Source organism: Erpetoichthys calabaricus, chromosome 3 (genome assembly GCF_900747795.2).
Source record: "Erpetoichthys calabaricus chromosome 3, fErpCal1.3, whole genome shotgun sequence".
NCBI classification, from domain to species: Eukaryota; Metazoa; Chordata; class Cladistia; order Polypteriformes; family Polypteridae; genus Erpetoichthys; species Erpetoichthys calabaricus.
This window is the reverse complement of record NC_041396.2, coordinates 175,406,752-175,422,873: the sequence shown is the minus strand read 5'-3', so window position 1 is coordinate 175,422,873 and position 16,122 is coordinate 175,406,752. Positions and strand designations below refer to the sequence as shown.

The 16,122-nt window shown below is 37.2% G+C and overlaps 1 protein-coding gene across 1 annotated transcript in view; it reads left to right on the top strand.

The window, feature by feature from the left end:
• Positions 1 to 16,122, top strand: part of bach2b (BTB and CNC homology 1, basic leucine zipper transcription factor 2b) — a 303,267-nt gene that overhangs the window by 217,945 nt on the left and 69,200 nt on the right. Inside the window, exon 4 of the mRNA XM_028797547.2 lies at positions 3,716 to 3,970. Coding sequence (XP_028653380.1) covers positions 3,728 to 3,970 — 243 coding nt within the window. The 5' untranslated portion in view covers positions 3,716 to 3,727. The remainder of the gene's footprint in view (positions 1 to 3,715; positions 3,971 to 16,122) is intronic.

Genomic DNA, 16,122 nt, shown 5'->3' with positions numbered 1-16,122 from the left:
AAGGCAGCAGCGCTACCCACTGCGCCACCGTGCCACCCCCTGATTAATTAATTTCATAGTAATAGTGTCAGATTAATGGACAGGATTTGAAGTCCCAAGGTCACCATAGTTAGACTCGGAACAGGCCACATAACATGCTTGCACTTAATTGTATACATTAAATCAATCATCTTGCACCCTGCTTATAGAGTAGCTTTGAATAGTGGTTTCCATTGTAGTAAATGCAAATGTTTAAATGGTATTGTAATTTTTGGGTAAGATGGTTTAAGGATGTGTTTGCAGTAATTGGGGGTATTAAAATAGCACATTTATCTTCAAAAGAATAATATAATTGTACAATAGACTGTTTTAGGATTTCTATGGCTTTTAAGGAGTTCTGGTAAACAACTGATGATACTGACTCATTAAAATGTATATTGGAAAAATTTCCAGAGCCAGGGTTAGTATTGCATCAGTAAAATGATAAGACAACTTTTGAATCATAAATAGTGTAGCACCACACTCCTAACAGAAATCATATTTCTTACCCAGTATGCATATTAAAATTTACTTAAATGTCTCATATGAAAAGGGTGCAGTCGCTCCCTCTGCTAAATCCTCATGATCTGTGGTAACACAACTGTTTTTGGTTGCCAGGTGATAGGAGTGTAACTGTTAGAATGGGCAAATGTGGATTTTTATTCAGTGTCTCATTATCAATAACTACCATAATAGCAGTCTAGCATAGAATAAATATCTTGTCAACTTATGTTCTGAAATAATTTATGCAAAAAAAGTTACCAAAAAAGAAGTGACAGATGAGAGAGGGTTGTGTGTGTGGATTTCACCCTAGGTTTGTAAGTTCTATTTCCTGTGTTCATTCTTAAAGAATGAATTTTTGCTATGTGGTCAAATTATTTCATATGTGTCTCTGATATTCATTGATTTGATATTGGACCATTTTAACAGTTATTTCCTTAAATCTTTTTGATTTGTATTCTTAACTTGCTTGTTTTAATTTGTCCTATATATATGTTGGTACTAATTTTATTCAAAGATCCAGGTTTATTAAGGTCATTACTGTAGTGCAGAGTACAGTGAAATTCTTTCATATGCTAATCAAAATGCAAAACATCCTCATTCTCTGACACCATGATTAGTGATTAGAACAACCTTACCACAAAACATCTGTTCTCCTTACCTGAAAAATCTCTGAAAACAATTTACAGTGCCTGTCATTATAGGAGACATAATACATTTCAATTAAATGTGCTACATGTATCTATAATAAGACTTAACACTTTTTCAGTGCCCCTGTTACTACATAGCACAAAGTTCTGGATTTATTTACCACTTGTTGCAAGTACTTTTAAATGCTTATTTGTGTTCATTCACTAAGTAACATATAATTTACAAAGGAGTAAAATAGCATTAAATGAAAGGAGTACAAAGAAACCATACATCTAAATGGGATATGTACTGTATAGTGCAGCATACACAACAGTAAGTTCTTTGAATTGTCTGACCAGAAGTCACAACAAGTCGTCATTATTTATTTCACACTTTTAGCTGTGAATATTTAACTATTGACTGGTAAGATATTGTCACTATAAGTGGTGTCTGGAAGAATAATTCTGCAGACATCTTAATAGTAATCTGGTATGCTTTAGTCATGTGCAGATTAAATTGGGAAAGAATGAGCAAGATGAAGGGAATGAGCGATGGAGAGATATTTAAATCAGGTGGTGCACGTCATTTGTAAGACTGCCTGCTCAATCTCTACTCTGACATGTGATGTGACTCTGAGCAAATCATTTAAACTGCCAGTATGCCTGCTGTAGAATAGGCCAGTGATTGTTGTGATTGGCATAAAGATGCAAGTGTTAAGCAGCAGATTTGTAGCATTGTCTTCTGTTCTCAGAAACTTCTACATGGTAACATTTCTTTGGGAAATAATTATGTTCAGGTCCCATTACTTTGTTTTTTTATTATCAAAGTTTTATTGACTAGGTAGCAAATGTAAGTTACAGTAAATCAGGCATAACCATGAAAATGTTAACAGAAAATAAAACACCCATCTCACCTCACCTCACCCCACCCCATCCTGTCCTGCCCCACAGACCCAAAATGCACCTGTTAATCATGGAGGGGAGAAGGCACATCTGTCCACTGAAAATACTAAGTGGTTATTAAACAAATGTCTCATCCAGCTGAGTCTAAACAAGTTTGCATATATGATTGCCACTTAGAAATATCTGAGCCAGGAGCCCCATTAATTCAAGCAGCAGACAGCTCAACAAGCATAAGGTTGTAGAAAGAGGATTTCCAGAAGTAATAGGATAAAGAATCAGTAGATTTCCATCTTAAAGCTAGAGCTAACTTGCAGCAATTGTGCCCAAAGAAATGATCTCCGCTAGAAAGAGAAAAAGCAGAAATATCCAAAAGACGGAAAACCAAAAGAGTAAATGGGATATTATGGGAGAGGATGGAAGAAAGAAATTGTGATATGGCTCACCGAAAAGTTAGAACTTTAGGACATTTCCAATACATATGTAAAAAAGTACCCGGGGGTTTAGAAGAGCAAAGAGAATCATTGGAAAAGTCCATAGCAAACACTTTACAGGGAGTGAAATACAGGCAATGCACAAACTGGAACTGAGTGTTCTGATGATTGGGATACAGTGCCATGCAAAAGTTTGGGTGGCCTTGCTAAAAATGTCTGTTACTGTGAATAGTTAAATGAGCAGAAGATGAACTGATCACCAAAAGGCGTAAAGTTAAAGATGACACATTTCCTTTCAGCATTTTATGCAGTATTAGTGTATTGTTTTTGTTTTGTACAATGCTACAGTGAAAAAAAGAAAAGGAGTACCATGCAAACGTCAGGGCACCCTAAGATATCTGTGATCTCAGGAAACGTTTACTAAGGTCTCAGACCTTCATTAGTGCTATGGCTTGTTCACAGTTGTCATTAGGAAACCCCAGGTGATGCAAGTTTCAAAGCTGGGTCTCTGTTTTCTGACTTCTCAAACCTTGTCCCAACAATCAGCAGCCATTAGCAGCTGCCTAGCACTCTGAAAAATAAAATAGCTGATGCTCACAATGCAAGAGAAGGCTACAAGAAGATAGCAAAGCATTTTCAGGTAGCTGTCCTCAGTTCATAATTTCATTAAAAAATGGCATTTAACAAGAATATTTTATATTGAAAGAAGTAAAGAGAAGAAATGAGAGAAATCTGGGGTGGACTAGGTTTGAAAACCAGGATTGGGTTCTTTCAGGACATACCACAGATCCCAGTATTTTAAGTAACAAGTACAATATTCTTTCTTTAATTCGTTTTGTGTCACATTCATCAGATATATGGATTGGGTAAAGTGTAAAACCTCAACGGGTGGCATAGGTCTCTAGACAGGACAAATCATGAATGGGGCACCAGTCCACCGAAGGACACACTTGTACACATTCACAGTCCTCACTCTGGGACAATTTACTTTTTGCCAGTTAACTTAACAGTGCATATGTTTGTGCTATGTAATGAAAGTGGAGCACCTAGAGAAATCCAGTGCAAAACATGAAGACGACATGAAAGCTCTACACAGACAGAAAATGTCATGATTTTTAAATCTCTGATTTTAGGCCTATAGGCACCACCATCAGCTACCACAGACATAAAGTGTACAATATTAGTGAACAGTAGACAGACTAATGCAGCTTTCTTTTCTGATTCTTTTTTTAGGGTGTGAGCGGAATGTCCGTGGATGAGAAGACTGAATCCCCCATGTATGTATATGAGTCAACAGTTCACTGTACCAACATCATCCTGTGCCTCAATGATCAGCGGAAACAGGATATCCTCTGTGATGTGACTGTGATTGTTGAAGGGAAAGGGTTCCGAGCCCATCGGGCTGTCTTGGCTGCCTGCAGTGAATACTTCTTACAAGTTTTGGTGTCACAAACTGAGTATGAACTGGTTATTACTTTACCAGAAGAGGTGAGTTGGAAGTAACCTTGTGCAATTAATCCTTAAAAAAAATACAAAAATGTTTAAACAAAATCCAGTTCTGACCAAATATACCATTTACCCATTTTCCTAACCCCTTATCCCGGGGCTGCTGGAGCCTTTCACTAGGTCCCACTATTAAACAAAGACTGGAAATGGCATTCAGTGTTGAGAACATTGGGGTCTCATTTATAAAACTCTTTGTGGATTCGAGCACGAAAGTATGCTTATGCCTCAAAACAGGAAACTCAGTAAGTCAAGATAAAATCTGATTTATGAAACCTGGCATACACACATTTGTGCTGGCTAACTAGAAAGATTACAATATGCAAGCTTTCGAGGCCACTCAGGTCCCTTCATCAAACATTTTGCCTGAAGAAGGGGCCTGAGTTTCCTCGAAAGCTTGCATATTGTAATCTTTCTACTTAGCCAAAAAAGGTGTCATTTTGCTTAACTTCTTACCACATCCATACTGGCTAAGACGGTAAAACACCCTAGTACTACACACATTTGTATGCAATTTAATTCTCATAAATAACAATAATCTTGTAAATGATAAATGCTCCTCAAACCCTGATTGGCTGCCACCTTGAAACAGCCATACAGTGTATGGACTATGCTAATCAGACTAAAACATATGCAATCACGATTCCACTGACTATGGTGGACTCCTCACAGCATTGTAGCACCTCTCCTCCACACTTTAGCATGCTATACACAAGTGTTAAATGGATCTTATGCCTCCTTTGGAAGGTTGCGTATAGTATTTTGTTGTGTGACAGATTAGGTCGCTCTTGACCCCTTGAACTCTCAGACCACTCATCAGACACCAGGTAAAAGTCCAATAATTATTTATTTGGACACTAATAAAGTGCACAAAGCACCTACACTCCACAGTACTCATATAATAATCAAATAATCAATAATCAATCACTACAATAAACAATCCTCCACTCCCAGACGCGTTGCCACCCTTCCACCCAGCTCAGCTCAATGCTCTGGTCTCTCACAGTCCTTTTATAGTCCTTGACCCGGAAGTGTTTAGCCCTCTCTGTCCATGTTACTAGGAACACTTCCGGGTCAGATAAAAAGCCTTTTTCTTTACCCCGGAAGCACGTCATTCCTTCTGTACATGTGACTTGGATGTACTTCCGGGGCGTAGGGCAAATAATCCTTGTTCCTCCCTGCAGCGTCCCCTAGCGGCCCTCACGGCATCCAGCAGGGTTGGGGATAAAAACTGCATTGTCCAGGATTCCTTGCTGGCATTCGGGGCACCTCCTTGCTGCAGGGAGGGCTCCACCTGGCGGCCTGGGGGTATTGGCTGGGATGAACGGCCGGCCACATATCACAGTTGTAATCACCAAAATCAGTTAAGTAGCCTATAAAATAATAATTTGTGTTCCTAGGTAACATCTAAAATTCATTCAGAAAAAAAATGTACATGAGCTAACATGTAAAGTTCCAGACATACTTTACTGTGCTGTTAGGAATAGATCACCAAGGTTGTTCGATAGTATTTCAGGTCCATGCGAGCACATGTGCCATAAAAAAACATGATGTGGAATGTGGTACCAGGATATGGAGTACTGCAGTACTTGACTGCCTATGAAAGAGTACGGGATGAATTGTTCAGTATATTTATAGTAGCTCCAGAATCAGGATATGTGGGAGATGATTAACATAACTGTTGGTGAAGTGACAAGTAGCCTTAATATCTACTATTAGACTATGCTCAGTGCTTTTGGAGCTGGAGGGCAGAATGTGGCCAGAAATTAATGCAAGATGCAGAGAAGCAGCCACTTTATTAAAAAAGCTGAAAGTGTGAAAGATGTATGCAGCAGGTAATCACAATTTATTGTGTTTTTTTTTCTTGTTTTAGTTTTAATGTTATTTTGCAAATTATTTTTACAAAATAATCCACGTTTCATTACATACGAGTGAATAACATATATAATTAGTTGTTTGTTATATTGTAGCTATTGGTAACATAATTTCCAGTTGAAGAACTCTATGCATCCACATTTAGGGTCTTGGAGAGCCAATGCCTTTCCTAGTACCATTAGATTAAAGATAAGACTCATCCCTGAACAGGATGCTAGTCCATCGCAGAGCACAGTCACTCACACCAGATCAGTTTAGAGTTGTCACCAGGTAATCTAGCAAACACAGAATTGTAATCTGAGAAGAAAATCAAAGATCCTAGATACATAACACACAGAACTGAGGACAACATGGAAAACCACACCTTCACTGAGCTAGGATTCAATCCCACTGGGGCTATGAGGCAGCAGTGGTATCAACACTACTGCTCATTATAGCTAATGTATTTCTACATGAATCTAAGGAAACAAACCAGTAGCGTATTGCGAAGGCCTGCAATTCATTGACCAGTTGCATTTGAAAACAGCTTGTCTAATAATAGTTATGGTATATTCATCTTAATGCCTGCAGTAGAAAAGAGTTAAATTCTGCATAGTTTAAGAAAAGAAATGTGTAAAAGTGAACAAATTGAGGCACTTATCATGGGGTGACCCATCAAGCAATTAACACATCTTGATTATAGACATATGAATAAAAGCTCCAAGTCTACTGTAGGACTTAAGGAGGCAGTAGTTGTGGAAGGCAGATGACAAGTTCCTTTGTTTAGGAGAACCATACTCTGTGCAGAATTTGAGTCTATTATTCAGGCTATTGTTTTTACCCTCTCTATTTGAAAATGTGTTTTGCTTACTTCATTGTTTTCTTTAATCCAAGTGTTACAGTGGTCCAGACAACTCTTTCAGTGAAATTAACATATTTTCTTCTTTCTGCTTAACAAATGCATTCTTTTTATATTTTTTATGATACATTAAATTATCACTTTGAGAATCATTGAGAAGGAGTTTTTTTATTTTCATTTGTAGGAAAAATTCTTATTGTTGAACTGACAAAGGCTTTTGAATTATCAATTGATTAACTTTATATTAATTGGCAGTAAATGAAATGATTGTGACTAAACAGTTTTCTTAAAAGGCAGTGAAGTGAAATGCTTAACTTTACCAGCGGGCTGATTGAGGTGAATGAACTGTGCATTTGCTCAGAATTTAGAGCATAATACATGAGTGTAGAATTTGGTTAGCTCAGTTAGCTAAGGAATCACCCAAATAGATTGATTCTGGCTTGCAAGGAATAAACTACCTATAAAATATGAATATATTTATTGCCTGAATCATCATATTTTCAGAATGTGCTGATGTAAGTTTAAGTTAGATGGCTTTTTTTTTTTCCTGATGGTTTCTTATGCATTTTATCAATGCGTTGTAAATATTACATTTTGCTCTTTTTTTCTTTTGTTATATTTTTACTAATTCATCAGAGTTTGATTTTAGTGCAAATGAAAATGTGTTTTCTTCAAACTTTAGACTTCTTCTGCCAAATTTAATGCATTAAGTCAGTCGGTGCTTGATTAGAAATATCAAAGTTGGACATTATGATTTTTTTTATCAGTTAACAGTGCAGAAATAAACAGACATAACCTATTCATATTCAATGGGACTGATAGAACAATAAAATTACTAAATATTAGAAGTATTAAACATAGCATACATTGCTGAATGTAATCCATAATGTCCTACTATTGTGACTACTTAGAGATTAGGTGTGATAAGGGTTTGTTAACAAACAAGGCAAAACTCTTGTTTTTTTTTAAATTTAATTTAGAAGCAGATAACATCCCATACAGTCAAGTCTAACTTAGTGAGGCCTTAACTTCATGAAACTGAAACTTAATCAACCCCTGCCCAAGAGAAAGAGAGGGGAGCCATAACAAAATGCTGCTCTATAAAGGGAACAAGAAAGGAAGGTTATCCCTTTTCCCAAAAAGGAAACTTACTGTAAAATGTTCTTGATTAGATCCTGCCATATTTTTAAAAAGTGAGCTGACCCTCTAAGTGAGAATTTGATTTACTGTATTTTTTGCACCATAAGACGCACCTGACCATTAGACGCACCTAGGTTTAGAGGAGGAAAACAAGAAAAAAAAATATTCTGAACCAAATGGTGTACTAATATGTTTAATAAAATATAGCAGAATAATATTTCAACCATGTAAATTCAACAGCAGTATTAAGAAACATCATCACTGTCATTAACAAATAAGGAGAGACTTTAAGGTTCAAGCACTCTTCTAGTTTTATGGAAACCCCAAGAACTCCTCATCGCTAGTGTCAGAATTTATGAAGCTCAGTTGCTCACAATCACTTTGCAGGAGCACGTACCTATCATCACGCAGCATAACCTGTCCAAAGCCACCAGGGGACAAAGCACGTTTGGACCAATGCTCCCTGAAGTTATATCGCCAGTCTAGTCCCATCTATGTTTGTAATGCCACAAAGCCCTTCATCTTGTGTTTTGTTGTGGGTTTCCAGTTTGAAAAACGAGAATGCGGTGCAAGCACAGCCCTCGATTCAAAAAATTGCTCTGCATACCTGTTTGTCTCGTCTGACAGTAGCTGAAAGGCAGCTCCAGGAAAGAACAGCCTGAAGTAGTCCAGTGGCTGGTAATCTGTCGAGTCCAACAGCAAGCCATACTGTCTTGTGAAGTCCGGTAGCCAGTTTGGCTCTCCACGTATCAATGTCTAGGTATTCCTCCCACACGAACCTTGCCATAGGTGCATCGGCTGCACGAATATGCTTAGCTGGGACGGCATCGGCTGGTGTCCCGATCAGCTGATGCCAGTTCCTCACTCTCTTGTTCGATCTCTTGATCACTCTCAACAAAATCAGATTCTGAAAAATCAGAGTCCGACTCAGTGATAATGCGCAAAACATCGTCTGCTGAGTATTTTGTTTTCTGCACTTGCTTCGCTTCCTCGTGAGATGTCGATGCCATCTTGCCTTTGTTTACATTTGTTTACATTTCGCAACTCACGCACACGCAAGGATTAGATGCTGAGTCAATGAGTCTTAACATTCCTCCAAGCACAGAGGGAATGCCTGTAACGTAACAGTGAGTTTTGTCGCCCTCTACCCCTGGATGTCGACTTTTGTCAGGTAATACACATCACAGTCTGTGACGCAATATTCGCTCCATAAGACACACAGACATTTCCAACCTTCTTTTGGGGAAAAAAAAGTGCATCTTATGTTGCGAAAAATACGGTATTCCAATTTCATGTAGTATCGAACATCAGTAACCCACTGAGTTTAAAGTGGTGGTGTGAGATTCTTCCATTTGAGCAAGATAAGTCTACATAGTAGTAGATTGTAAAGGCAATTAGTTTGTTTGTAGTTCTCCTCTTTAAGCCCACCTGGGAGTACACCAAACATAGCTGTTAATGGATTAGGAACAATTGTGACATCAAGGCTGTCTGATAGGCATTTAGAAATTTTGGTCCAGAATGTTGTTAATTTGGTGCACGCCCAAAACATGTGGCACAGGGAGACTGAAGCTAGATTGCAACATTCATAGGTTGAATCTTGGCCTGAAAATATTTTGGACAATTTTAATCAAGATAAATGCACTCGATGAAAGATTTTAAGTTGAATGATTGAATGCTTTATGCATATGGAGATAGAGTGTATTCTATGCATGGCTGCCTTCCTTCCACTCCTTTTCTTAAATATTAAGCGACAGATCCTTTCCCTAATGAGCTCATAAGATATTTTTTATAAATTGTAGAGATGCTATCTGAAAATTCAAGACTGATCAATATTTCTTCTGCAATAGAACAAGGTGGAAGGTGAGAAATATTGATCAGGTTCTGTTTAGCAAAGTTTCTAGCTGGAAAGTAGTGGAAGAATTGTGTTGATGAGAAGTTGAATTTGAAGAGTAATTGTTCCTAAGATGCAAAGACATTATCTGTGTCTCAAAGTGTTTTAATCCCTGACATTTTCCAGACATTAAATAGTATATATGTTTGAGAGGGTGGAAAAAAGTGGTGGTCATGTAGGGGTGCAACAGATAAAAGCTTCTCTGTCTTAAAGTGCTTCCTACATTGGTTTCACATTCTGAGAGCATGAAGGGCAATTGGATTATTAGTGTATTGACGGTAATTTGTATTAACTGGGACAAAAAGGAGGGAATATAGAGACGCACTACAAGATTTTATTTCTATTGCAGACCAGGCTTGTCTATATTCATCGATATGTGTTGATGTCCTGGGGCCTCATGTATAACGGCGTGCGTAGAACTCACACTATAACATGGCGTAAGCACAAAAGCGGGATTGTGCGTACGCATAGAAAAATCCAGATGCAGGAATCTGTGCGCACGCAAATTTTCACGTTCTTCCACTACATAAATCCTGATCAGCGTGAAAAGTAACACACGTACACGCACCTTCTGTCCCGCCCCAACTCCTCCCAGAATTACGCCTCTTTGAATATGCAAATCGATATAAACAGCCTTCTGAGAAAAGACAATGGGAAAAGCACAGGGGAAAATATAAGAATTTCAGCGAATACCAAGTGCAGGCAAAGGAAAAACGTACTATTTGTTGGTTTAAACAGTGGTATAATCAACAAAAGAAAGTTGATCGAGTGACAGAGTGTCGGAGAAACTCGAAAGATCGAGTTCACAAAGTCGCACAGTGCCCAAAATAAAAAAGAAATCACATATCAAAGTCGCCGTGAAAAGGCAAGTCGTAGCCCACTGTCTGAGCGTCATATGAAAGCTTATTAGGGTAAAGACAGAAAAATAGGCACACAGTGGGAAAAAAGCATGAAATGTCAACTTTAATCTCGAAATTTCCACTTTAATCATGTAGTGTATTTTGCCATTAAAGTAGAACATCATGAACTTCATCTTAAAATCGTTTATTTTACTAGTTTCTCAAGTAGCACGTTAAATGCTTTGTTCTGTGTTTGATCTTCTATGTGCTCTATGTGTGTGAATCACTACGTGCTTCCGTTCTTTCTCTTTCTCCGACAGGACATAGAATCCATTACATTCGAGATATTACAGCTCTCTGAATAATTAAAATACTGAGATGTATACGTGATATCATTTTCATGATGATAGGAATGAAAGCATGTTATTAAACATGGGAACATGGTGGCGCAGTGATTGTTCATATCTCACGCAAGAGGCTTGCTGCGCCATGTGCTACCTTCGATGAAATAATTTATTACACAAGTACTGTCTCTTTCAAACGTACTAACCTCCAATTCCTGTCCTTACTTTTCTTTCTTCAAAAACCCAATCGCTCTGTAATAGACGTTAAGCCATTTGTAAGCTTAGAACGCCGATTCTTCAAAACTTTTAAGGAACATTGAAATATCTTCATAGTACATGTTTAATTATTCTATTCGTCTATCCTTCCAGTGTCGCGTCAGCACCAGCAAGAATACAGCGCAAGGCAGGAGCTATCCGTGAACTAGCTATACGCTGCGGCACCGTGTCCTCACATGTTTAATTATTAACAATCCAGATTATTTAAATGAAGTTAAAGTTTTATCTGTATACTATAAGCAACATATTTTGCTGCATTTCATCTTAAAAATGATATTGTCATCATACGCGCTTTATAAAGTAGCGCAGGTTGTGCAATATTATAACTGTAGTGTAAGTTTACAGTGAGGTGATTGTACTTATAAGTACAAACAGTTCTACAAGGAGCACTTGATGGACTGATTGAGTGCGTTTATAGTTCTTGGGATGAAACTGTTTCTGAAACGCGAGGTCCATACAGGAAAGGCTTTGATGCTTTTTGCCGTGGTTGAGGTAGTGTGTACTTGAAAATGTATACCGATAATTCTCTTTCCGATCAGCTGCTGCTGTGATTCACACTCAGATACAGTGATATAAATACTCCGAGAGGTGCAGTGAGAGTAATATGGAAAAAGATGATCCGCAGTGGCAATCCTTAATGGGAGCAGCAAAAAGAAGAACAAGATGCAGTGAGCGTAACAATGCTAAAGCAGTTATGGTATTTGGAATACTATGGCTATTCCCTGGACCATTATATTGCTACAGGTTAATTACAATCTGATGCATTACACTAATAAACAATATGCAGTTAATTTCAGTGTATTTATAAAGCCGTGTCAGGAATGTGGAGCTAAGAAAGAAAGGGTGACCACATAGTAACAGTAGCACTGCTTTGACGCTGGGTGCCGCCAGTCTGCAAAACCGAGCAGAGAAATTGCGTATGCCAAGGTATGAGTTACCATGGAAATGTGCGTGGCTTTACGCCAAGTTTAAGTTTTATACATCGCGATTTGAGCGTGGAAACGTTCGTACGCAACATTTCTGTGCGTACGCACCGTTTATACATGAGGCCCCAGGTCTTTATAGCTTGTATATTTGCCGCCCAATAATAACATTGAAATTTAGGTAGTGCCATGCCCCCTTCTGCTTTAGGTCATTGTAGAGTCTCCCTTTAGATGTGTGGATTATTCGAATTCCAAATAAAAGAAGTTATGATTGAGTCTGATTTCTTAAAAAATGATTTGTTAATGTATATTGGAGGCTTTTAAATAGGAGGAGAGGCTTGGGGAGGATGTTCATCTTAACAATGTTGATTCTTCCTGCTAATGTACGATGGAGTGTAGATCATCTGTTCATGTCTTGTTTAATTTTTTCCATACAAACAGCAAAATTTTGGTGAAAAAGAGCTTTATATTTGCTTGCTATGTTTAACCCTAGATATTTAAACTGATCTACTAAGATAATTGGGAAGCTGTCCAGTCTAATATTATGTGGTGGAGAATTCACTGGAAAAATAATACTTTTATTCAAATTTATTTTAAGTCCAGATATCTTTTGAAAATCTGCCAATTATTTTTAGGACTGCTGGCACAGATTTTTGTGGGTCAGATATATAGAGTACCATATCATCTGCATATAGTGATCTTTACTGTTCAAGTACTTTTCTGACAATCCCCTTTGTCTCTGAGGCGTTTTGAAAGTATACAGCCAATTGTTCAATAGCGATTGCAAAAAGCTGAGGTGATAAGGGCCACAGTCTAGTTTCAAGTTACCTGAAATAGTGTTGTTAATACTAACTTAGGCTTCTGGACTAGATAGTTCCATTCAACCATATCAAATGCTTTTTGTGCATCTAAAGGTTATTAGATCTCTGGAGTGTTAGATTTAATGTGTGAATATATAATGTTAAACAAATGTTGCAAGTTAAAAGTTAAGTGTCTGCCTTTAATAAATCCGGTTTTATTTTCTAATATGATGGAAGGAAGCACTTCCTCAATCATTCTGGCTAGAACTTTGGAGAGAATTTTAATGTTGTTATTATGATGCACATTGAAGTAAGTCCTTATTTTTCTTAGGTAAGACGGTAATGCTTGGCAAAATGTTAGAGGTAGAATGTTGTTGTCTTTAGTGTCTATAAATGTTGCTAATGGTAGTGGAGCTAACTTATTTGAAATTTATTTATAAAATCCCACTGGGCAGCCATCAGGGCTGGCTTCTTTCCCACTTTGAAGTGAGTTTATAGAATCCAACTCTACAGCAGTAAGAGTATCTAGCAGTCATATCAGTAATGAATCAAGAAACTCATTAGATTGTCTCCTATCTTCTTTAAACTGAGTAGAATATAAGGACTTATAGTTCTCTCTAAATGTGTAAGTTATATTTTTATGGTCAATAATTTTACCTCTGTCTCTTGTTAATTGCTGTTATTGTATTACGGACTTCCTGCTTATGGAATTGTTGGGCTAAGATCTCATTGGCCTTCTCTCCGTGTTCATAATAATGATGTTTCATTAGTGATCAAGAGGTTAAACCACTTCCTATAAAGTGTCTCATTGGGGGACCTAGCGTATTCTAGATCTATTCTTGTAATTGAGGGGTTGAGAAGGAGGAGTATGCTCTTAGTTTAGGATTTAAAAAGGCTCCAAAGGTCTGATAAGGTATGATCCATTACAAACTATATAATTATCATTGTAGTATTAGATATTGTCACCATTGTAGCTGGGGATCTGTCCAGTTCTGGATTTAAAATACAATTAAACTCTCCGGCCATTATAATCTTGCAAGTGTTCTGATTAAGGATAGATTGCAAATACATTTTGGAAGAAAGCTCTATCATCCACGTTAGGTGCTTAGATATTATTCAAAATCATATTAGTATTAAATAAATTACCCATCACCATGACATATTGCCCTTCAGAATTAGATATTGCATCTGACACTACAAATGGAATGGTTCTGTGTATTAAGGTTCACACACCCCTGGTTTTCTTTGTACAGCTGGAGTGAAAAGTTTGGCCAGACCATTTTCTTTGCAACTGAAACTGATCCTTACTTAGTAAGTGGGTCTCCTTTAAAAATATTGTCTTGGCATTAAGGCCAGTTAAGTGCAAGTGTACTTTCTTTCTCTTTAAAACGCGATTGAGACCCTTGACATTCCAGCTTACAAATTTCACTAATTTGGACATAGAAATATTATTTGTAGTCTTAGGTTAAAGTAGTACATTGTTACATAGGATAGCTTTGATGTAGCTTAATCACTTGGCAATAATAATAAATCTATGGAGCATATTGTTATGTTGGTTAATGGGGTATTAGAGGATATAAAAGAAATAGCATTGCTCTCTTTCTCTCCCTTCCCCATTGTGGCTCTGCAGGTGAGGCAAGCCACACTTTGCGAAGTCCCGTTCCTCTAACATGCCAAGGGTTCTGTCAGATTTTTCTGCTGTTCACATTTGTCTCCCAGCAGAATTTGTAGTCAAGTCACTCTGATTACAAGATAGACTTTACCTCAGAGGTAAAGGAGACTGTTAGCATTTCTGTTACATGCATAGGCGGCTCACACACACTTGCAATGTGGCCTGTCTTTACATAACTTTTTAATTTGCTTTATAGGTAAACGTATAGTTTGTTTACCCATGTAGGGTAAAGGCAGGAGGTGCAGTACGTATGTATGCAGCATACATTTTATTTTAATCATAAAATCGACTAGTAAATGAAAAGTTATACACAGCTCCGCCAGTTACACATAATATGCAAAAAACATCCAGTTCTAATCTACTGCCCAAATAATGGCACATCAATACAGTGATTGCCATTGATGGCAACCAAAGGCCAAAAATAAATAACAACTACCTCAACCTGGTTACTGCTGATGACCTGTCAGCAGTTAATGTTGAACCCTGCTATCACTGCATTACTTTGGAATTAATGTAAATTACAACCTGTAATGCACTTTGTGGTTGTAATAAACTCCTGCTGCATAGTTCTTTTTTTTTTTTGTATTTTTTTTTTACTTTTTTCAAATTTAATGAGTTTTAAGTTGGCAATGGCACCTTCTGGCCATGTATAATTAATAAAACATTATTCCAGGAGGGGACAATGCTGGTATTGATGGTTAGGTGAGCATCAGCTATGTGTTCAGCTTGTTCTTCTCTCATTGGTTTAGATTTCCTTTAGAAACTCCATTTCCTCCCAGAAAGATCTGCTTTTAGGCATGTCTAATCCTGCCTCAGTGTGTGTTTGTATTTTTATGTAAATATGTTCCTTGATTTTTTTGAAATACAATTAAGGAGAAGTGCCTGAGATGTGCCAACTCTTACTGCAGTTGATCGTAGTAATTACAGCTTCTAGACCTGTTGTATGGGCAGATTAAGTAAAACACAATCAAAGATTAAATGTTATCAAAGCCAGTTTCCTGAAAAAGAAACTAGATTCACACAAAAGAAGGAAATTTAGTTAATTCTTTGAAGAAAAAGCATTTTAATATATTTTTTTATATATAGTAGAGGAAGTGAATTTTCTCAATCAGTTTTATATAGGGTTAACTGGCTTTGAATTCTAATTTTATCTTGTCCATTTTTTTCATCATTAGAATATGTACATCCACGTATCTTTGTTCAATCTTTTAATGTTATTATTACTGTATAAATTAATGTTACAGTAAGTTTAATTTATAATTAATTTCCTCTGAAGATGTGTAACAGTACAGTCTAATATATGAGCAACCAGAATTACATCTGGCTTGGTTCCAGTCAGCATTTAAAACCAGAGGAGTTCTGAAGTTAATTAAAAAGCTATTGCTTTAATGCTTGATCACGGTGCTCATCTTATACACTAAAGCTGCCTTCCCTGGATTGCATTTGTACTTGAGTAAAATATTGAGAACTTTGTTTTTTCATGATTGTGTTGACATCTTTTTTTTAAGCAGTAGCATGTCTGAAACTGAGAATAAATGG